Source organism: Erpetoichthys calabaricus, chromosome 17 (genome assembly GCF_900747795.2).
Source record: "Erpetoichthys calabaricus chromosome 17, fErpCal1.3, whole genome shotgun sequence".
NCBI lineage: Eukaryota > Metazoa > Chordata > Cladistia > Polypteriformes > Polypteridae > Erpetoichthys > Erpetoichthys calabaricus.
In genome coordinates, this window is record NC_041410.2 from 8,765,134 (window position 1) to 8,788,139 (window position 23,006).

At 41.4% G+C, this 23,006-nt stretch overlaps 1 protein-coding gene across 4 annotated transcripts in view; it reads left to right on the top strand.

The window, feature by feature from the left end:
- The first annotated feature begins 15,146 nt into the window (after nt 1-15,146).
- The window catches only part of LOC114642358 (CD209 antigen-like), a 31,035-nt gene continuing 23,175 nt past the window's right edge, over nt 15,147-23,006 (top strand). For 2 of the 4 annotated variants that reach the window (XM_028791279.2, XM_051920717.1), the window contains exon 1: nt 15,148-15,347. In XM_028791279.2, coding sequence (XP_028647112.1) covers nt 15,248-15,347 — 100 coding nt within the window. In that variant the 5' untranslated portion in view covers nt 15,148-15,247. Of the gene's footprint in view, nt 15,348-23,006 lie in introns of all 4 variants that reach the window. The other 2 variants (XM_051920716.1, XM_051920715.1) reach the window with 2 other exon arrangements.

The window sequence follows — 23,006 nt, forward strand, 5'->3', positions numbered from 1 at the left end:
AGATAGTGAGGATTCACTATATATGTATATCCATCCAATTTCTACCGCTTATATGGGTCCAATAAGCAATGATGCCCTTGACCATCCCTTTTCCCTGCCACCTCCTCCAACTCTTCTGGGGCAATACCAAGGCGTCCCAGGGCAGCCGAGAGATATCATCTCTCTGGCTTGTCCTGAGTCTGCCCAGAGGTCTTCTCTGAGTTGGATGCGGTCACTACCCAAAATGCATGACCATAGGTGAGGGTAGAAACGTAGATCAACCGGCCTTTTGGCTCACCTCCTCACAACGACTGCCTGGTACAACATCCGCATAACTTCTGATCTGCCTATTGGTCTTCTGCTCCCTTCTTTTGTCACTTGTGAACAAGACCCTGAAGTACTTAAACTCCATATAGATAGATAGATAGATAGATGTGAAAGGCACTATAGATAGATAGATAGATAGATAGATAGATAGATAGATAGATAGATAGATAGATAGATAGATAGATAGATAGATAGATAGATAGATAGATAGATAGATACTTTATTAATCCCAAGGGGAAATTCACATACTCCAGCAGCAGCATACTGATACAAAAAACAATATTAAATTAAAGAGTGATAACAATGCAGGTATAACCGTCAATAACTGTATAATGTTAACGTTTACCCCCCCCCCACCACACAGGTGGAATTGAAGAGTTGCATAGTGTGTTTGGTTGGCCAGCCAGCAGACATCTGCCTCAGTTGCGAGAATACATATTACATAATACCTGCCAAATAATACAAAGAGTACACGACACGTGTTTCACCCTATTTGTGGCTCATCAGGTGTATGTGTGTGTGGGGAATTGGAACCGGAAGTGATGTCACGGAGAACAGAACCGGAAGTGACATCTTCGGAATCAGACAGAATTTCACCTGTCTGGTCTGCAGGGATAAAAGAGTCATTCATACAAATCAATCAATTTTTACAAATAATAGGATTGGAAAAAAAAAAAAAAGTTGACCCCCACCCCTGAGGTAGACAGCATGTAAAGAGTAAAACTTAAGGCTTGTAAACATACAACGTACCTCTGTTCACAAACATCTCGGTACACGTACAAATCGGTTTACAACCAAAAAGTTCGCCAAACTTTTGCCTCAGTTCACGACCACACACTCGGTATACGAACAAGCCAGGTTCCCTTTCGGTTTGTACATGTTCAGTCTCTCCCTGTGCATTTCTTGTGCAGCGAGCAAGAGAGAGAGGGAGAGCGCGCGACACACACACGCACACACACACACAGGCAGCCCGAGAGAGAGACGTGAGAGAGAGGCTCGCACACACACAGGCAGTGCGAGAGAGACAGACGCACACACACAGGAGCACGCGCGTGAGAGAGGCGCACACACACACAGGAGCGGGCTAGAGCTCTCCAGAGAGACACACAGGCGCTCCAGGCTAGCAAAAGAGAGACACACGCACACACACATACAGGCGCGCGCGTGCGAGAGAGAGAGAGCGAGAGAGAGAGGAAGAGACGCATAAGGTAGAGAAGGCTTGTTTTTGTTTTCACTTCTGTTTACAGCGATCGGTTCGTAGCCTGCATTGTTGCAATGTTACTTTTCTTGGTGGTTTATTAAATTACGGATTTTTCAAATGTTCATTTTTTCCCCTGTGCTTAAAACTCATTAAAAAAAGTGTTTTTAGCGAGTGGTTCCTAGCACTATAGCGTGAACTCTTGCAGTGTTAAGTTTTCTCTGTTGTTCAAGGTTTTCTCAGTGTTATTCAATGTTTTTACATTTAGCTTACTAGTATGCTGTGCATTCTATGGTATGATTAACTATATTTGTGCTTAAAAATTAAAAAAAAAATATATATTTACATACAGTTCGTACGGTCTGGAACGGATTAATTGTATTTACATACAATCCTATGGAGGAAATTGCTTCGGTTCACGACCAAATCGGTTTACAACCAGAGTTTTGGAACGAATTATGGTCGTGAACCGAGGTTCCACTGTACCTAAATTGATGGGTTTAATAGGCCAGTAGAGATGAATGGAGAGGAAAAAGAGATGCTTCCTTGGTGCTTTTTTATATTTTCTGATGTTTAAGTTGTTTATAATGTGTCTTTTTATTTATTATTTATTTGTTCGGTGTCCTTGAGTTCTCAGAACGGCGCCTTCAAGTCAAGTCAAGTTGGGCAGCATGCACTGGTACAGCGCGTTGCTGCACCCACTACACGGCGAAACAACTCAGGATCCCGGTTTCCAACCTCCCAGGCAGACACGCAGTCCAGTCCCGCCTTCCGGAAATGAGCCTCTATCTGCCGCAGCCAGGTGTTACGTGGGTGACCCCTTGGCCTGGTCCAACCACTCGGGTCCCCAACAATGAGAATCTTAGGAGCCAGATCACCCTCGGGGAAATGCGCCACATGGCCATAGTGCCGTAACTGATGCTCCCTCACAATGCAGGTCATGTGCCTCATTCGGGACTCCATGAGCAACAGTACCAAAGGAGTCCAGTCTTCATCTCAGGTCACTGGATAGCGTCCATGCCTCACAACCATATAGTAAGACAGGAAGCACCAGGACTCTAAAGACTTGGACCTTCGTCCTTTTGCAGATATCAGGAGCACCACACATCTCTTTCCAGTGACCTCATGACCCCTCCATGCTCTCCCAATCCATCTACTGACTTCACAGGAAGAGTCACCAGAGACATGAATGTCACTGCCAAGGTAAATAAAAAAAAGGCGCCTTGTATAAATAAAATGTATTATTATTACTATTATTATTTCCAAAGTCACCTGACCACACTTCCCTTCTAGAGACTGAAGTCCTGGCCTTTATGAAAGAACCTGCTCTAGAAACCAGCCAGACCACCCTATACTGACCCCACAGGCAAACGGTCATATTTGTATGTAAGGGACTGGAAGAAACACCTTGTTGGAAAGCAAGCCAAGGCTGAAACTGAAAGTCAATCCAATCCTTCAAACAAACTGGACACCAAATCAAAAAAGGTAGGAGTCAAAACTGAGAGGAAGCGATCAAACACTGGCTCAAAAAGGCTTAATAAGATTTTGAACACCAAGGTTTCTCTGCTATCTCAGACACAAAATGGCTGCCGAGATGACCTTAAATCAAAATCTTTCGAATCCTTAAAAAACAGCTTTGAAACAAATTGCATTAGAAAGTATTGTTTTAAAGTTGAAGCTTTTTATATTACTTAGCAACAAAAAGCAAACAATTAGTGTGTTCTGATTGTAAACTGGCCACCGTGAGGGCCCTCACTTCAAATAAATAAAAACACTGAACACTGTAAGTCGACAAATCATGGCTCATGTCCCAAAGAGTGTGTGTGCATCAGATTAAATGTCAAATTGAAGTTGGCCCGGGTGGGAGTGTGCAAATGCGAGAGTGAGAGGCACAATTTTGGCTCCTCGATTGGACCCCATGATAGTGGATTAAACTCTGAGCTGATGGCACTGCTGGACATCATCCGATTTCGAAGGGTAATAAGCTTGATGCGTCTTTCATCTGCTGCACTAAGTTTCCTTGGCCGACCACTGTGTCTACGATCCTCAACATTTCCCGTTTCTTTGTGCTTCTTCAAAAGAGCTTGAACAGCACATCTTGAAACCCCAGTCTGCTTTGAAATCTTTGTCTGGGAGAGACCTTGCTGATGTAGTAGAACTACCTTGTGTCTTGTTGCTGTGCTCAATCTTGCCATGACATGAAACTGTCTTCCACAACCTCACCTTGGTAGCAGAGTTTGGCTGTTCCTCACCCAGTTTGAAGCTGTTTCTGTTTCAGTTAATGACTGTGTTTCAACCTACGTGTGACATTGATGATCATCAGCACCTGTTTGGTAGAACTGGTTGATCAGACACCTGACTAGAATCCTACAAAATCCCTGACTTTGTGCAAGTGGACCTCTAAGAATTGATGCTGGTTTGAAAGCAAAGGGTAGTAACACCAAATATTGATTTGATTTCGATTTTTCTTTTGTTTGCTCACTTTGCATTTTGTAAATTGATAACAATAAACAATCATTATTTATATTTCTGAAAGCATTCTTTGTTTACAGCATTTTTTCACACCTGCCTAAAACTTTTGCACAGTACTGTACAGTATATACTTAATGTTTACTAAACAACTGTGACGTATATCAGTTCTGTTCTAATTTCAAAGTCCTGTAGTAAAAAGAAAACACACACACAATCAGGGTCGGATTTTCCATAAGGCCAACCTAGGCCATAGGGCCCAGCAGTCAGTGGGGCATAAATACAAAAGAAATAGCAACCAGTCAGTCAGTCAGTCAGTCATTATCCAACCCGCTATATCCTAACACAGGGTCACGGGGGTCTGATGGAGCCAGTCCCAGCCAACCCCTGGCAGGGCGCCAGCCCACCGCAGGGCACACACACAACAGGGACAATTTAGGATCGCCAATGCACCTAACCTGCATCTCTCTGGACTGTGGGAGGAAACCCACGCAGACATGGGGAGAACATGCAAACTCCACACAGGGAGGACCCGGGAAGCCAAGCCAGGTCTCCTTACTGCGAGGTTCTCACTTCTTTGTCTCGCGTGACGTTAAAGTCTCTCTGAGAATTTGTTTGTAAGTAGGGCGTGACATGCAAGTAGTCTCGCAGGACTTCAAAGTGTCTTCCGAGGAGATCACATCTCATCTCTCCCTCGTCTCCCTCCCAAGATTTTTTTTTATAATATAATATAGTGTATATATACTTTTTGTGTGGAATATTCCTTTAAAGGTTTTAGAGTATCTTTGTCACAAGAATATGTTCATTAATTACAATTTCCACTTAACCCGGAAGTGCTTACAGGTCACATGGGCAGAAGAACTGAAGATCTTCCATGTTGGCCACCATGAAAGGATTTGCTAGTGAGGAAGACAGGAATAGTTCAATCAATTAGATTTTTATTCAGTCACAGATGAGTACCAGGATTCTACGTTGCAAGGCAGAAGAGCAAAGTTCCATTTTTCAATTGGCTTTTTATAATTTCTTCTTCCTCCCCCTTCCCCTTCCCCTTACTTAATCAAAAAACATAATATTGTTTACTTAAGCATTTTATTTTATTATGTTAATGGGCCATCTGTTCTTATTTTTTTTTTTTTTTACTTGTCACATAGACCCTAAAGAAGGAAAGGTCATCTTTACCGTGTCAAATAGACGAGGCGTTCCTAAAGAAACTGGAAATTGTCCCAGGTCAGTTTACTATGCTCTGTCTTATGACAGACGCCTGTATGAATAACCTGCCATTATAACAAAATGGAGTTGTCAGCTATTAACCCTTAGTAGCTTGCAAGCAGTTTATTTTTGTCTTTCACACTAGCCTCACAGTGAGGAGCCAGAGTCAGGAGGTGGAGGACAAGGCTTGTGAGGAGTGAGAAAGGACTGTGTATCGTATTATTTGGTGCTTGTGTACTGTACTGTGCTGTGAAGGATAAAACGTGTGCTGTGTTGAACTTGTGTCTGTGTCGGGGTTTGGGGAGCGGTACACCCCCTGGTGGTCCACAGCACAGCCCGTGTCAGATGTGACTAAATTTAAAAGGGAAGCAATGAAAAAATATTATTTGTTTTACAATATATTATTTTGTGTTGGTTTAAATTTTGTTATTACCTGCTGCTTATGGGTCACTGAAAATGTCTGGTCCAGCTAAATGTCTTGGTTTTGAAAATCTAGCCCAACTGACTTTATAATTGAAAAGTCAGTCAATCATTGTCCAACCCGCTATATCCTAACACAGGGTCACGGGGGTCCGCTGGAGCCAATCCCAGCCAGCACAGGGCACAAGGCAAGAACAAATCCCCAGGCAGGGTGCCAGCCCACCACAGTGTAACTGAATAGCCCTGGTCTATGTGCTAGTCATGTAGGGTCGCCAATTACAATCCATTTGTCCGTTTTTGCACTTTGAGCCCACCAACCCACAGCTGTTAATGGATTAGGAGTGATTGTGACACCAAAGCTATTTGACAAGCATTCGAAGATTTTTGTGCAAAATGATGTTAATTTGCTACATTCCCAAAACATATGGCCTAGTGAGGCAGGAGCTCGACTGCAATGCTTGCAGGTTGGTGGTTAGTACATTTTGATAAAAAATGACCAAACTTAGTTTTGAAACTTCTACATTGATCCCAAAACACAGAAAATGGGAAATAACAGTTCACTGGTTGGGAGTCCAATTAACAACAGGTTGGTTGGAATATAAACTTCCAGCCACGGTGGGCCTCCAGGTAGGGAATCCATTCCCGGTCTCCCGATTACCGGGACATTTTTCATTCCCGCATTCCTGGAAATGAAACTGTTGTAATTCCCGGGAAAACGGGAACGGCCAAGGTCGCATATATAGCGTGTAAAAATGTAAAAATCGATCAAGAAATAACAGAGTTATAGTTGAAAATAATTAAGGTGGCGCCATTGCTGCACCTTGCACTTCATCAGGCAACAGCTTTGAACATCCATCCATCCATTTTCCAACCCGCTGAATCCGAACACAGGGTCACGGAGGTCTGCTGGAGCCAATCCCAGCCAACACAGGGCACAAGGCAGGAACCAATCCCGGGCAGGGTGCCAACCCACGCAGGACACACACAAACACACCCACACACCAAGCACACACTAGGGCCAATTTAGAATCGCCAATCCACCTAACCTGCATGTCTTTGGACTGTGGGAGGAAACCGGAGCGCCCGGAGGAAACCCACGCAGACATAGGGAGAACATGCAAACTCCACGCAGGGAGGACCCGGGAAGTGAACCCAGGTCCCCAGGTCTCCCACCTGCGAGGCAGCAGCGCTACCCACTGCGCCACCGTGCCGCCCACAGCTTTGAACAGCAACTTGAAATTGCAATGCGTCAGTCTGTTGCATCCACATTATCTATGCCAAGAAACTTGCCATCACAGAATGATGACAAGAAACTGGATGCATCAGTAAAAGGCGGTGTTTCAGAGCACCGGCAAGCGTGGGCGTTGTTTAGAACAAGTGTATCAGTATCTGATGACTCTGCTGTCTACTTCAGTGGAGGCAGCGCATGCTTTCTCAGCGGCTGGCGTACTCTGCACGAAGGTGCGCTCTCGCCTGGACGACCACACGCTGGACACGTTGTGCTTTCTACGCTCTTATTACCGCAACTAACTAGATACATGTACTTATATGACAGCATGAACTGCTTGTAGATAAGGTTAGTCTTTTATTTGTGTCAACATATTGCAGTAGTTTTATTAAAGATAAGTGTCGGTCGTTCTAAAACCGTTCACATGTGAGATGCCCGTGCACTGTGTCATCCCCGGGAGCCCGGGATTCCCGGGAATGACATGCGGGATTCCCGAATTCCCGGGAATGGATAAACCCGTCCGGGAATGGATTCCCTACCTCCTCCAAAATGACACCTTTTATTGGCTAACTAAAAAGATTACAATATGCAAGCTTTTGAGGCAACTCAGCAACTCAGGCCCCTTCTTCAGGCAAGGTGATTACATCTTTTTAGTTAGCCAATAAAAGGTGTCATTTTGCTTGGCTTTTCTCTACATTCATAATGGCTAACACGGTACAACACCCTAGCACTACTGTATCACAGAAGGAAATTCTTAAACATTTGTTTGCCTGGTACGTTCTAGAGGAGAGTTCAGCCAGATGATTACCAAAGTACCGAAGACCGCATCGCACGGGACCCTGTAAAAGACACCTGGAATGAAGTTACCTGTGACCTCCAGCATTTCTTCATCTGTGACAGAACGACCCTCGCACTTGATGATGTAATGATGGCATACAATGCTAGGAGCAGCAATAAGACATGAAAAGCTTAACGTAAAGAAGCACTGGCATTACTGTTTGTGTTATTGGGATGTAGAAGTGAAGTGAATGAACCCTTAAGTAAAAAAATAAAAGGCTTTCCGTACGCTCTCTCATCTCGAAAGACGTCCACAGTGTGTTCCAGCCAAATAACTACAGGGGGGAATAATGAAAGTGTGATTGATTTTTAATTCTCTTTTTGTTTGCTTTTAGTGGGAAACCTCACACTTCTCCCTCGCAAAATAAATGCATTCAATCGAATGTTTTTTATTGAAACAAGTTACTCAATCCTATACATCAGGGGTCCTCAATCACAGTCCTGGAGGGCCGCAGTGGCTGCAGGTTTTTATTCCCAAGAATAAAAAAGATAAGAGCGCCCATGTGTACAAATTCTATGCGCATTTACGGCGAGCATTTATTCTGACTGAAGCGCAAACTTGTTTTTAACACTCTTGACTTATCCCAGGCTGCATAGTTTATATAAAAATGTACCTGAGGCAGATTTACAGTAGATAAACTCTCTTAAATGTGGTATTACTATCTTTTAATTGGCACGTGCTGATTTTTATCTCATTAAATATGAGGGGTTTTTTTTTCATATTAGTGGCAAAAACTAGTTATTTATAGGCTGGAGGTTCTGTTTTTTAAAGGCTTCCTGTAAATATCATCAGCACAACTCTGATCTGATATGAGCAGAAATGGGGATGAGTGGGGCAGAAGGGAATAAACTCATCTTGGCCCTCTGCTTCACGTCAATGGGAAGGAAACGTTTTATATTAAAATAATTGCTTACCCTCCGTTCGGTACTGGAGTGTGTGTTGCTAATCATTACATACGGCACCTTATATGGCTCACAGTCATGATGGTTCAAAGGCAATCAGCTATACGGATTTGGATAGTCACCAAGAGTAGAATGATATCTTTATTTTGACACCTGCATGGAGTCACTCAGTTCATGGAAGGAGATGACCAACTAACAGTTGCTGGTTACACTTCTTCAATACACTTTATCAATGACAGAAGTGCGTGATCCGTTTAATTTCTCTTCTCCATGTGAGTCACTGATGAACAGAACCCTTGGAGTCGGGATTCTGCTCAAGTAGATTACACTGGCGCTCTCTTATGAATACTTGTCCTTGTGCTAAAGCAGCGGCAGGACTGGGTCACAGATCAAGAGGCTTTAATTAAAAAAAGGCAAACGCTGACTGTTCACAAGGACAGAAGTCATTCAATAGAATCAATAAATAGTGAAAAGTCAGTAAAAATGGAAGATGATCATTAAGAGTGCAAGAGCAGAGAAAGCAGACAGAGTACTTTAACTCTTTCAGGGCTGATGTCGACTTTTGTCGAAATTCGGGGGTAGAGGATGGTAATCAGCTGCAAACTGCGACAAAACTCATCTTTACATTTTAAGTTTGACTTTCTTTGCTAGAAGGAAAGTTAAGCAGGTTTGTTGATTTAACCTCGATTCCCTGCGCGAGTAGCAAACAGCAAACAACCTCAAAAATGGCATTGAGATCAGGCGAGAGTCTAAATACGTCAGATGTTTTACATATTATCGCTGAATCGGACTCTGACTTGTCAGACTTGGAATTTGATGCAAGTGATCAGGAGATGGACATCGAATACGAAAGTGAGGTACCAGTGGAAAGGTCTCATTGTTCTTTCAATTGAAAAAGTAAGTTTATACATTTCAGGCTCACTGACAGACTCTAGCAGGGCATTCCAGACTGGGTGAGCCATGAAGTTCAGGTTTGCTTGTATATTTCTTTGTTTTTATAGAAGATGGTCTTAATTCATATCAGATCAAATAAAATCTAGGCTTTATGTGCTCTGCAATTGTTTTCTGTGCAATAAAGTCTAAATTATGACTGCTTTTCTGAAGATTTTGCTTGTTTTTTTCTGAAGATTTCTCCACGTCAAGCGCTTCTTTGAAAATGCTGGGAAACTACTTAAAAAACACTGAAAAACTCGCCAAACAATGTCTGAAAAACATTTGAATTCCAACAAATGGAATAAACCGGTGGCACAGTGCGCTGCTGCCTCGCAGTAAGGAGGCCTGGGTTCGCTTCCCGGGTCCTCCCTGCGTGGAGTCTGCATGTTCTCCCCGTGTCTGCGTGGGTTTCCTCCCACAGTCCAAAGACATGCAGGTTAGGTGCATTGGCAGTCCTAAATTGTCCCGTGTGTGTGCTTGGTGTGTGTGTGTGCGTGCACTGCGGCGGGCTGGTGCCCTGCCCGGGTTTGTTTCCTGCCTTGCACCCTGTGTTGGCTGGGATTGGCTCCGGCAGACCTCCGTGACCCTGCAGTTAGGATATAGCGGGTTGGATGATGGATGGATGGAGTACTAGTGTTGTGCATGAATGAGTCCAAAAGAGCGCCTTCATTGAACAAGCTCATTTTTCTAAGAACAGTGAACTTAAAGTAACGTATTTGCAAGTGAAGAACTTGAACGTGAGCTTTAGGTGCAGATTTAACGTTTTGCCTTACCCTGTAATGTAGGGGTGGAGCCGAATCCGAATACAGAATTCGAATAATTTCTGTATTATCTATATCTATTATTTATTATTTATTTATTATATTACATATCTTACACATCGATATTGCTGCTACTTCTTTGTCTTGTCTTTGCACAATGTCTTGTCTTGTTTATGTTTTAATTTTAATTTAAATTTTAATTCTATTTTTAAATTATTATTTGCACGTCATGTTGTTATACTGTGGACAATGAGCTTCGCAATTTCGTCTATCTGTATACTTGTATATGGTTGAGATGACAATAAAGTTCACTTTGAATAAGCACAAATAGTGGATTTTTACAAATATTTATTGATTTTCTACAAATTTTTTACCATTTATTTGCATGCTGAAAAAATAACGTCAAATCAAATTGGCACCGTCTGTGTCTGCCTGCTTGTGCTTAAGCTGCACCCCTGCCAACACGAGCACACGGTGAAGCTGCGCTTTCGCTTTTAGGAAAACGTTGGACTTCACGAGGCCACTTTATATTTTTCCCAGTTGGACATGCAATATGTGAAGCAAATTTTGACTGGCAGATTAATAGTTTAGGTCACCATTTGTGTCACACGGTTGAAAATAGAGCGGTAATTTATATGGATACTTGCATCTATTTCATTTCTTTTTTGACCGGGAGGATATTAGCATATATGGTTACACGTGTTTGTTTCTGGGTAGAACTCAATAAAGTGTATTTAAAAAAAAAAAGTTTTCATAATTATTGTATTTTATTCAAGAACACTGTGATAAGCTGAAATAAGGCATGCTAGCATGCAAAACTGAAAAAAGTAAACTCCTGGGTCATTTATTCTTACTCCTTAAAAATACAAAATGAATGGAACATGAATGAGTTCAAAATTGAAATGGTGACCTATGAACGAGAATGGATTCATTTTATTCTGTGTGAATTGAACTTTGAGCGAGTAGTACTTGTGAGGTGTGAACTTGCACAACACTGAACAGTACAATGTGTAGTGAAATGCTCAGTTGCTCACCTCCACTGACTGTGCCTTTAGGATAACTATAAAGGGGCAATAATAGTAACAATAATGCATCCTTAAATTGGGTGACATGGTGGTTAGTGGTGGAAGTGAGGAGTTTGCATCCCAGGTCCTCAGTGTGTGGACTTTGCATGTCCTCCCTGTGTCTGTGTGGGTTTCCTCTGGGTGCTCCAGCTTCCTCCCTCCAAGGTTATTATAGTTTTGCCTTTTTATATTAGTTTTTATTTCTATATTTTTTCTGACCTTACTTGGAAATTCAGTTTAGTTTTAGTTTTCCTTCATTGTGCATTATAGTTTTAGTTTAGTTTTTATTTTACAAAGACATTTCTATTTTATTTATATATATATTAGTTTCAGTTTTAGTTTTAGTAATTATAGTATGGTTAAAGAACTACTATGGAGTTTAGCTTTTGTGTCACAATGAGACAGAACTGTACACTTAACGGGTTTGGATATGAGTTTAATGTTAATGGAAGTTTACTGCACTACACGACACACTTTGCTATTTGGTTTTGTTTTTGTCTGATAAAAACAAGCATAATCAAAACCAGGTACTGAATATGAACAATTTCACACAATTTTGTAATATTTATGTCATTTGTGCTGAATAAATCTGCACTGACTGTTGGCACTTTCTTCCTCTTCCTTTTATTGCCCAGAATGGGCCAGTTTGTAATGAACTTTAGGTGAATTTTAAGGTGTGAGGGTTTTTTTACTCATAATGTCTACAGCACACAACATATCTCACTCCAAGACAATGCGCTTATAATGAATGCCTTCAATATTGCATTAAAAAATCTCAAATACTGGGCTTTGTTATTTTCTACCAGCCATATTGATCTCTGATTCCGTCTCAGGCACAAACAATTTATAGACAGAATTTTGCCACCTGCACACCTGAAAAGATCAAAAATCAGAAAACAGAATCTACTGTGTTCTGACAGGTGTGACCATGAAAATCACGGTGACTTAGGCTTGAATCAGTGTGCAGACCCCACCTAGCTGTATTGAGGGAAGCAAAGAACAACAAGCATGTAGTGTGAAGGTTAGGGGCAGTGAGACTTGAATAGCCCACCATAAGAACAGTAAACCCATAATGAGCACAGCAAGAGCAGGTAATAAGAGTGTGGACACGCACAAAATGACAGAGACACCATCTGAGATTAAGAACAATATATATAGGGTGGTCCAGATCTAATTATGCAACTGTTCGACTGTTCGTTGTTAAATGACATTTTTAAAGCAAGAGTGATTGGTCAGCAACAATATACTGACCTTGTATGATGACCTAGTCAGTCTCTCGATCAGTGCTGTTTTATTTTCAAAAATTGGGAGTGGCCTCCCCGCGACTTTCTCGTGTACTCAGATATGGGAATGGATATTTGAGGAGTAAACCACAAGACAATGATTATATTATGTAAATTAAAGAACCATCAACAACAAATCAAATTAATAATATATCAATCAATTATTATAAAAGTAAAGTTGAATAAATTTGACTCTGCAGCTGCATGAATAAAAAAAAAATTAAGTATGTGTTCAGGTAAAGTGCCACTTCCGGTTGATGGATTTGGCCCAAAAGTTAATAGAGATCTACAATTTTGGTGTAACGACCACATGCCGAATTTCATCCATCTATCTAGTTGCGTTTTTGAGTTACTGTACCGTGTTTACACAATTCCAAAAAACGGTACTTTCGGACGTGGGGAGGTCTAAAACGTCAAGATTCATCAAAATCTTGAGGTCGAATTTTTTTCATGATTATACTTTCTCTATACGTCGTATGTGAAGTGGCAGGTGAATTGCTTTCAACAAAAAGCAGGCACCTGAGAAATAAACTGAAAGGTTACTCACTTGTGATTTTTCTGTCCATACGGTAAAGTTTTTGTTGAGCAGCACATTCCAGTTTCAGGCGTCTGAAGAACATCTTGATATACAAGAAGTGCAAAGAAAGGCGACACGTAAACCTCTTTCTATTCTACACGCTTTACCCGCGTATTCAGCTTGCTCTGTCACCGCAAATTCTGTGTGAACAGCCGCCCTCCTTCACCAGCCGCCGTTCACTGGATGAGTATATGCAGGCGGCTCGTGGTGGATGATTTTCAGTTTTAGAGTTTAAAAGTTATAAGGGTTAAAAACTAACAGCAAGAATATTCATTCAAAAATGAAAACTAAAATTATTTTAGTAGCTTATTATTTTATTTCAGTTAGTCTTTCCAGCTACTTTAATAGTTTTGTTTAGTTTTAGTTTTTCATTTCCATCCATCCATTATCCAACTCACTATATCCTAACTACAGGGTCATGGGGGTCTGCTGGAGCCAATCCCAGCCAACACATGGCGCAAGGCAGGAAACCAACCCCGGGCAGGGCGCCAGCCCACCGCAGGGCACTCACACACTAGGGACAATTTAGAATCGCCAATACACCTAACCGGCATGTCTTTGGACTGTGGGAGGAAACCCACGCAGACACGGGGAGAACATGCAAACTCCACACAGGGAGGACCTGAGAAGTGAACCCAGGTCTCCTAACTGTGAGGCAGCAGCGCTACCCATGGCACCACCGTGGTTTTGTTAATTATTTTATTTCAGTTTGCAAAAATGTTTTTTTTAATAATAGTTTCAGTTTTGATTTTAGTTTTCATTAACTATAATAACCTTGCCTCCCACAGTCCACAGACAGGCAGGTTAGGGTTAGTGTTAGCTAAATTGGGCCTTGTGTGTGTGGGTGTGTGTGTGCACACCCTGTGATAGACTGGTGCCCTGTCGTGGATTTTTTCCTGCCTTGCACCCTATGCTAGATGGGATTGGCTGCAGCACTCCCCTCAACACTGGTCTGGATTAAGTGGGTTACAAAATGACGATGACATACTTATTATTTTGGTATTGAAGCAAATCCCAGCCAACACAGGGTGCAAGGCAGGAGCAAACCCCGGGCAGGGCGCTTGCCCTTCATTCATTGTGTAACCCTTTTAGTCCTGAAATGGGTCAAGGAGGGCTGCTGGTGCCTACTCCAGCTAGCATAGGGTGCAAGGCAGGAACAAACCCTGAACAGGGTGTCAGTCCATCACCGGGTGAACATACACACGCACATCCACACATCCACATACCCCAGGGCCAATTTAATATTGCCAATTCACCTAACCTGCATGTCTTTGGACTGTGGGAGAAAACCGGAGCACACGGGGAGAACATGCAAACTCTACGTATAGAGGACCCAGGATAGGAACCCTGGTCTCCTTACTGCGAGGCAGCAGTGCCACCACTGCATCACCATGCTGCCCAAAATAAATGTCAGTCAATCATTATCCAACCTGCCATATCCTAACACAGGGTCACAGGGGTCTGCTGGAGCCAATCCCAGCCAGCACAGGGTGCAAGGCAGGGTGTCAGCCCACCACAGGGCACACACACACCCACATACCAAGCACACACTAGGGACAATTTAAAATCGCCAGTGCACCTAACCTGCATGTCTTTGGACTGTGGGAGGAAACCCAGGCAGACACGGGGAGAACATGCAAACTCCACGCAGGGATGACCCGGGAAGCGAACCCAAGTCTCCTTACTGCGAGGTAGCAGCACTACCCACTGCGCCACCGTGCCACCCGCCACATAAAATCTTTAAAAAAAAATTGCTTGATTAACCACACTGACCCCTTTATGTATGAAGTTTTTTCAGAAGTAGACATGGGACTCAACAGTGTAGGTAGAAAGCCAGCTATGAACCACAGAGACAGAAAATGTGTGCAGAAAAGAAGTGCAGCGAAAAGAAGAGAGATAAGGATCTGTCGGAAATGCACGGGTATCTCGGTTACACCTTATCAGTCAATGCAAAAACAGTGAGGCTATTGAAACACATTTAATATTCTCCACAAACAAAGACCTAGAAGGATATCTAACAGTTTGTTTGGTTTTTTTTTAATTAATATTCTGACAAAAAATGACCAAGGAAAACTTTTATGTTATGCGCTCCGCACCAAGTGAATACAATACAGATAACCTGAAAGAAAAAGTTAAAGAAAGACGCACGGACAGTTACGGTAAGAATGGCCGCTTTCTGCAGTATAAGGTTATATGGCGTGGTGATGGGGAGGCAGTTCCCACTTAGAGATACTCCCCCCATTCTATTCTAAGGTTTGTGTTTCCCCCATTTGGGGGTCATGGGTGCAGTTGGTGGGTCAAGTTGGTTCCACGTATTTGTTTTTTTTGTTTGTCTTATTCTGCAGTCTGAAAATAACGGTTCTGTAATGGCTCTTTACTGGTTTTTCTTAGAGCCATTGCTTGACAAGAACCCTGTGAAGGGTTCTTTGCATATGAAAGTAATTAATTGATTAATTATTAATTGTTTAGTTAATTAATTAATTGTATCGAGGATCACTTATGTTCTGTTCTGTGTATTGTGTTGTATTTAACCCTTTTTTAATTGACACCCCCTGCACACTCAACCTACCTGGAAAGGGGTCTCTCTTCAAATTGCCTTTCCTGAAATTTCTTCCAATTTTTTTTTTGGGAGTTTTTTCTTCTCTTCTTAGACAGTCAAAGGCAGAGCCTGTTAAAGCCCATTGCGGCACTCCTTGTGTGATTTTGGGCTACACAAAAATAAATGGTGTTGTATTGTATTGTTCTTTGGACTTGGTAAAGGTTCCTAATTTAATGGTCAAAACAGAAATGTCTAGAAGGCGACCTGGTGGGATATGAACAGATCAAGAAAACCTGAACACAGCCTGCGTTATTTATGTAGTACAGGGGTGAAGAACTCCGGGCCTGCAGGTTTTCATTCTCACCCTTTTCCTAATCAGTGCCCACTTTTCACTGCTAATTAATTTCTTTTCCCTTCATTTTAATAGCCCTGTTTTTAAGGAGTCAGTCCTCTGAATTGATTCCTTTCTTCATTAAATGACAGCCAAACAGAAATCAGACAATAAATGAGCCAAAAGATGACCAGCTAAACTGGGATTTCAAACTCCAACCAATTTCACTCCAACTGATCTCTTAATGAGAAGCCAGTTCTCGCTGTTAATTAAGCCCGTTGTTTAATTCCATGGCTTGTTGTTTCTCTCATTCTGCCACAGCAGACATTTCCAAAACTGTCGATCTTTCGTTTTTTTCTAAGACCCCCGTCAAGATGTTTTGGTGACCTGAGAGATCAACCTTACCGAGACCATCACCTTACTTTATTTTCAGATATTGTTTGATGGGCACAGGGGAGCTGGTCATGTAGTAACTTGTTTTGGGTCTCATTATTATTTGGCTGCTAATTTAGGAAAAAGAGACAACTAAGGGGTCTGAGACAAATGAATTAAAACTGAGGCAAAATAAGTTAATTAGCAGCAAAAAACTGGTCACTAATGAAGAAGATGATTAGAATGAAAACCTGCAGCCACTGCGGCCCTCCAGGACCCAGAGTTTGACCCCCGTGATGTAGGAGAAATCTTTTAAAACATTTTTAATTGTTTAATCATCACATACGATTTCTTGTATTAGAAATTTGTTAGTTTTCATGCACACCCCGACTTACTCTCCAGAGAGCTTTTTTTGGGGGTCAGAGCCTATCTGGAAGCAGGACACCAACAGATTAAGAAAACCTGAGCTGATTGTACGGCACTTTAAAAATCCTGAGCCATTTGATGTTTCACAAATCTGTTACCGTCACAGTTATTTACTGTTATGGATCAAAATAAATGAACTTTCTGGAACCTTCATATGGATGGGTATTTTGGGAACCAAAACTGGTTCCCCTATGGCAGGGGTTCATAACCTGAGGTCCGTGGACCCCTAGGGGGTCCATGGATGGGTTTCAGGGGGTCCGTGAGAGTCAGATAAAAAATAACATTTATATTCACTATACAGCCGGGTACTGTCGATTTTTCTCGCATGAACTTTCTCACGTGATTTTTTTCTTTTTTAGCGTCTCTCGCCGCTATTTATTTTTCTCGCAATTATTTTTTCTCACCTAAGCCTAATGCGTGAGTTTCATCCTCTTGAGAAAAATAACGCGCAAGAAAAATAACGTCGAGAAAAATGTCGGACGAGATAAATCACGAGAGAAAAATAACGGTCACCACACAACACTCCCCCCTTGTCCCAATCAACGGATTCCCATTGAAAGAAATGAAAGAAAACGCACCCTGCCACTACTAAGAGCGCAAAGTTTAATAATACTTTGTGTGTGTCTTATATATGAGACAATGAAATCTCGACAAATAATGAACTTTATATTCATTGCATGCAAAGTTGTGTTTATGTGAATATTTCTGGGGAAGGGGGGTCCATAGCTTTCATCAGATTCTTAAAGGGGTCTGTGACTTCAAAAAGGGTTAAGAATCACTGCCCTACATGGCATCGCTCGGGAGGACCGTTCTGGCACCTTCATTTTTAAGAGTGTGCCTCACTTACAAAATGCTTGCACTAAACACATTGCTATATTTTAATATAATAAAAGAACAATGTTATAAATTGTTTATTAATGTTTTATATTCAGTTCAATTTAATGGCTACTAAGCCAGTATAAGCACTACTTTAAAACTGACTGAGCGCATTCAGATGACGCCTCATGGGGATGAAGTGCCAACCAAACAGTCGCTTTCAATTCATTTTATATAAGGAGTGAAACAAACAGCTCGGTGGTCTTCTGATTGTTTTTAATAAAAAATAACACTTTGAGTGTTTTATATATATTTTGATAGTGAAAAAAAATGTTAAATTTACATTTTAAAATGAAAGAAAAAAGAAAGTGGTCCATTCTCAGGTGGAAACTGAACATAGGCTTTTAAACGTTCATTTTCGCAGTTCTCCTGGTCATAGGACGCCATATGACTGTAAAACTAAATACCTTTTCGATAATAAATTATTTCAATATTTCAAAAATATTGAATTCACTAAACACAATACTAAACAATAATTATATACATTTTTATGATATAAATGTATAAACTTTTCACATCTCCTGATGTGTTTCCTCTGCCTCGCCCAAATACTGCCACCGTCATTGACTTTGGTAGCAAATTATTTTCAGTGTTCTAACTGTAGATTATGCAGAAGTTACAAAGCAGAGGGTATGGCTATTTACTACATAAATTGCAAGTTTAGTTTATAACATACCTTTAAAAGAATAAAAAATGAACAACACTCTTAAAAATAAAGGCGCCAAAGTGGTGCTTCAGAGCGATGCCGTAGGGGAACACTTTTTAGTTCCCAAAAGACGCGTCAGTATGAAAGTTCCAGAAGGAACCTGTGGAAGAATAAATGTGGGAAACCAAATAAAGGTCTAGTGAACAACAAAATGTACACTGAAATACAAGATTTGGTTTAGGAAAAATATGGTCAAGTCAATAAAGAATGTATACTACCCTAACTACAAAGAGGACTATTTCATTTATGTTAGGTAGAATGCCCAAAGGGGACTGGGCGGTCTCGTGGCCTGGAACCCCTACAGATTTTATTTTTTTCTCCAGCCTTCTGGAGTTTTTTTTTGTTTTTTCTGTCCACCCTGGCCATCGGACCTTACTCCTTTTTATGTTAACTAAGGTTGTCTTATTTTAATTTCTTATTTGTCTTTTATTCTTCTTTTCTTCATTATGTAAAGCACTTTGAGCTACTTTTTGTATGAAAATGTGCTATATAAATAAATGTTGTTGTTGTTGTTGTACTAGAAGAAAGGTTGATATAATAATACACAAAATGTACTGAAGGATGACTAAGAAATCAGCAGAAGTCCTATAAACGAAATGGACCACAGACATTTCAAGGGTGGTGTCTCATCTCATAATGTATAAGAAGAATCAGAATATAATATACTAGATTTTTATTTTATATAAATCATTTGGGTATAAACCAACAAACCAACCAGAGTAAAATGTATGCATTGATCGACACTGTATGTATAAAATGAACCCTCTGTCCTTTGTTTCTCGGATCATTCTGACCTATAGGGTTGCCAGATGAGAAAATTAGATACGGGACACTCTTAAAATCTATCTCTGTATTAGTATATATTTACACATGTATAAATGTCCCCTACACACCCAGACCAATATATTATATAAAAGTAGAGACACATAAAGCAAGGATTGTAATGGGTTATGAGGAAAACAAAAGTAAAATCATTTAAAAATGATTTAATACAAGCTAAAAAAATTCTGTAAGCGAAATCATTTGAAATTATTTAATACAGACAACACAGAAATATTATTATTATTTAATAAAGGCAGTGAGAAAAAAGTGTACCGTGGCAAGTAGTAAGAACCCACTTTGTTGCCGCTGTATGTTGTAATAGTGAACTGCAGAGCAGCGCGGAGGGAGAGCACAACGGTAATAAGAGTGTCGCCGTCCTCAGCCAAGCACAGCAACTGAACGAGCTGCAAACAGGCAGCAAACACGAGTTTCCGCATCATATTTGAGTTATTTCACCAAGAGAATCTGAGAAAAGAAAGTAGAATTACTTATAAAGTTACAACTAAGTACCGTACGAAGGTAGAACAAATATATTTTATTAAGAAATTTGAAAATGAACTAAATACGGGACACTTGGGAGTCCCTGAAAGGTCAGTAAGGGACAGGGGACAAAATGATCAAATATGGGACATGTCTCGTATATAAGGGACGTCTGGCAACCCTATTCTGACCAGGCTGTAACTGGACTGTTTCTGAAGAATGCTCCCGTCTTTTTGCTGAGGGATAATTAAAAGATACAATGAAGAGCTTTTCTCCTCCCTAACTACTGAATTGTCTTGTTAGAAGACGTTTCTTTATTTAATAAGATGTTAAATTTCGACCACAAACCTTCGTTCATTTAGACATTTTCCACAAATATCCATTATAAAAGAATCGTGAAATGCCAATGGGTGTCTAAGTTTATAAGCTCTCTTGCCGCATACAATAACACTGATGGATTCTGTTAAGAATCGATACATTTAAGGTTGACTTTTAAGATTTCTGTTTTGTCCACATTTTAGGAACCTTTTCAGATTCCAAAGAATCAACTTCTTAGGAGAAACCACACAACCCAGGAAAGTGCTGTTACACAACCAGTCAGTCAGTCAGTCAGTCAGTCAGTCATTATCCAAAACGCTATATCCTAACACAAGGTCACGGGGAGCGTGGGCGGATTAAAATGGGTGCTATTGATGCTGCAGCATTAGGCTCATTCCTGAAATAGGCCCTGAAAACAGACGAGAATTTTCCGTAAGCTGAACAGTTTTGCTTTGCTATATCAACCTCAAAATAATTCTTAGAATGAAATTTGGAGTCCGACTTTCAGACGCCAAGACACAGCGTTACTTATTATACAGTTACTATTGTTCTTTGCGCTGTGACGTAATAACGTCGTTGTGTTTATTGTTAATCGAAAATTTCAAGTTAATGCTATCAGTTTTACTTTAAACAGTTTTCTTAGTAATTTAGCTGCATTTTTTTGCAATATCTTGGGGATTCTTACCACTTTATTATTGTTAGGTAAGTGCCACGTAGTAAATTTTTCACCTTGAAAGTTAGTTGTACAGTAAAAATCGATGGCTATTTAAATGGTTATCTGTAAAGGTAAAACTAAAAGCCGGCCCGCGGGCCCGGCATGGATGTTTAGAAATTTTAAAATCATCGACAGGATTCTGGTCTATTATGAAATTTAAATCGTGGACAAATTTTTACCCTCAAGAGCCTGAACTGAGTCACTTTAACCCAATGTATCTGCAAATTCATTTTTTCTTACTCTGTTTCGTAAGAGAATTGCGAAATTTTGTGTATCATTGTTAGGTTTTCTGCTATAAGATAGATAGATAGATAGATAGATAGATAGATAGATAGATAGATAGATAGATAGATAGATAGATAGATAGATAGATAGATAGATAGATAGATAGATAGACACTTTATTAATCCCAAGGGGAAATTCCCATACTCCAGCAGCAGCATACTGATAAAAAACAATATTAAATTAAAGAGTGATAACAATGCAGGTATAACAGACAATAACTTTGTATAATGTTACCGTTTACCCCCCCGGTGGAATTGAAGAGTCGCATAGTGTGATGGAGGAATGATCTCCTGAGTCTGTCAGTGGAGCAGGACGGTGACAGCAGTCTGTTGCTGAAGCTGCTCCTCTGTCTGGAGATGATCCTGTTCAGTGGCTCCAGTGGATTCTCCATGATTGACAGGAGTCTGCTCAGCGCCCGTCGCTCTGCAATAGATGTCAAACTGTCCAGCTCCGTGCCTACAATAGAGCCTGCCTTCCTCACCAGTTTGTCCAGGCGTGAGGCGTCTCTCTTCTTTATGCTGCCTCCCCAGCACACCACCACGTAGAAGATGGCGCTTGCCACAACCGTCTAATAGAACATCTGCAGCATCTTATTGTAAATGTTGAAGGACGCCAGCCTTCTAAGGAAGTAATTTTTCAGACAATTGCTATTGAATGTTGATGTTATATAGTTTGATGTTAATCTCAAGTTTTTACGATACTACGTCGTTATTATTATTCATGTTCAATAAAGGCTGGCTGGTTGCATCGTAAGCAATTAAGGCTCCTTGGTCGGTCTGAGTGCACATGTATGGTGAGTGTCGAATGCACATGCACCAATGCTGAGAAAAAATTGGCCCTTTTTGCGCTGTAGCACCAGGCCCAATTTCGTCTGAATCCGGTCCTGACGGGGAGCCAATCCCAGCCAGCACAGGAACAAATCCCAGGCAGGGCACACACACTCACACACCAAGCACACACACGGGACAATTTAGAATCGCCAATGCACCTAACCGGCATGTCTTTGGACTGTGGGAGGAAACCCACGCAGACACGGGGAGAACATGCAAACTCCATGCAGGGAGGACCTGGGAAGTGAACCCGGGTCTCCTAACAGCGAGGCAGCAGCACTACCCACTGCACCACCATGCCGGCCCTTTTTCATTTCAGTTTTGCTAATTATTTTATTTCAGTATATGAAAATGTTTTTTTAATAATAGTTTCAGTTTTGCTTTTAGTTTTCATTAACTATAATAACCTTGCCTCCTACAGTCCACAGACAGGCAGGTTAGGGTTAGCTAAACTGGGCCTTGTGTGTGTGTGTGTGATAGACTGGTGCCCTGTCGTGGATTTGTTCCTGCCTTGCACCCTATGCTAGATGGGATTGGCTTCAGCACTCCCCTCAACACTGGTCTGGATTAAGTGGGTTACAAAATGACGATGACATACTTATTATTTTGGTATTGAAGCAAATCCCAGCCAACACAGGGTGCAAGGCAGGAGCAAACCCTGGGCAGGGTGCTTGCCCTTCATTCATTGTGTAACCCTTTAAGTCTTGAAATGGGTCAAGGGGGGCTGCTGGTGCCTACTCCAGCTAGCATAGGGTGCAAGGCAGGAACAAACCCTGAACAGGGTGTCAGTCCATCACCGGGTGAACATACACACGCACATCCACACACCCACATACCCAAGGGCCAATTTAATATTGCCAATTCACCTAACCTGCATGTCTTTGGACTGTGGGAGAAAACCGGAGCACACGGGGAGGACATGCAAACTCCACTGCATCACCATGCTGCCCAAAATAAATGTCAGTCAGTCATTATCCAACCCGCCATATCCTAACACAGGGTCACAGGGGTCTGCTAGAGCCAATCCCAGCCAGCACAGGGTGCAAGGCAGGAACAAACCCCGAGCAGGGCGCCAGCCCACCACAGGGCACACACACAAACCCACACCAAGCACCTAA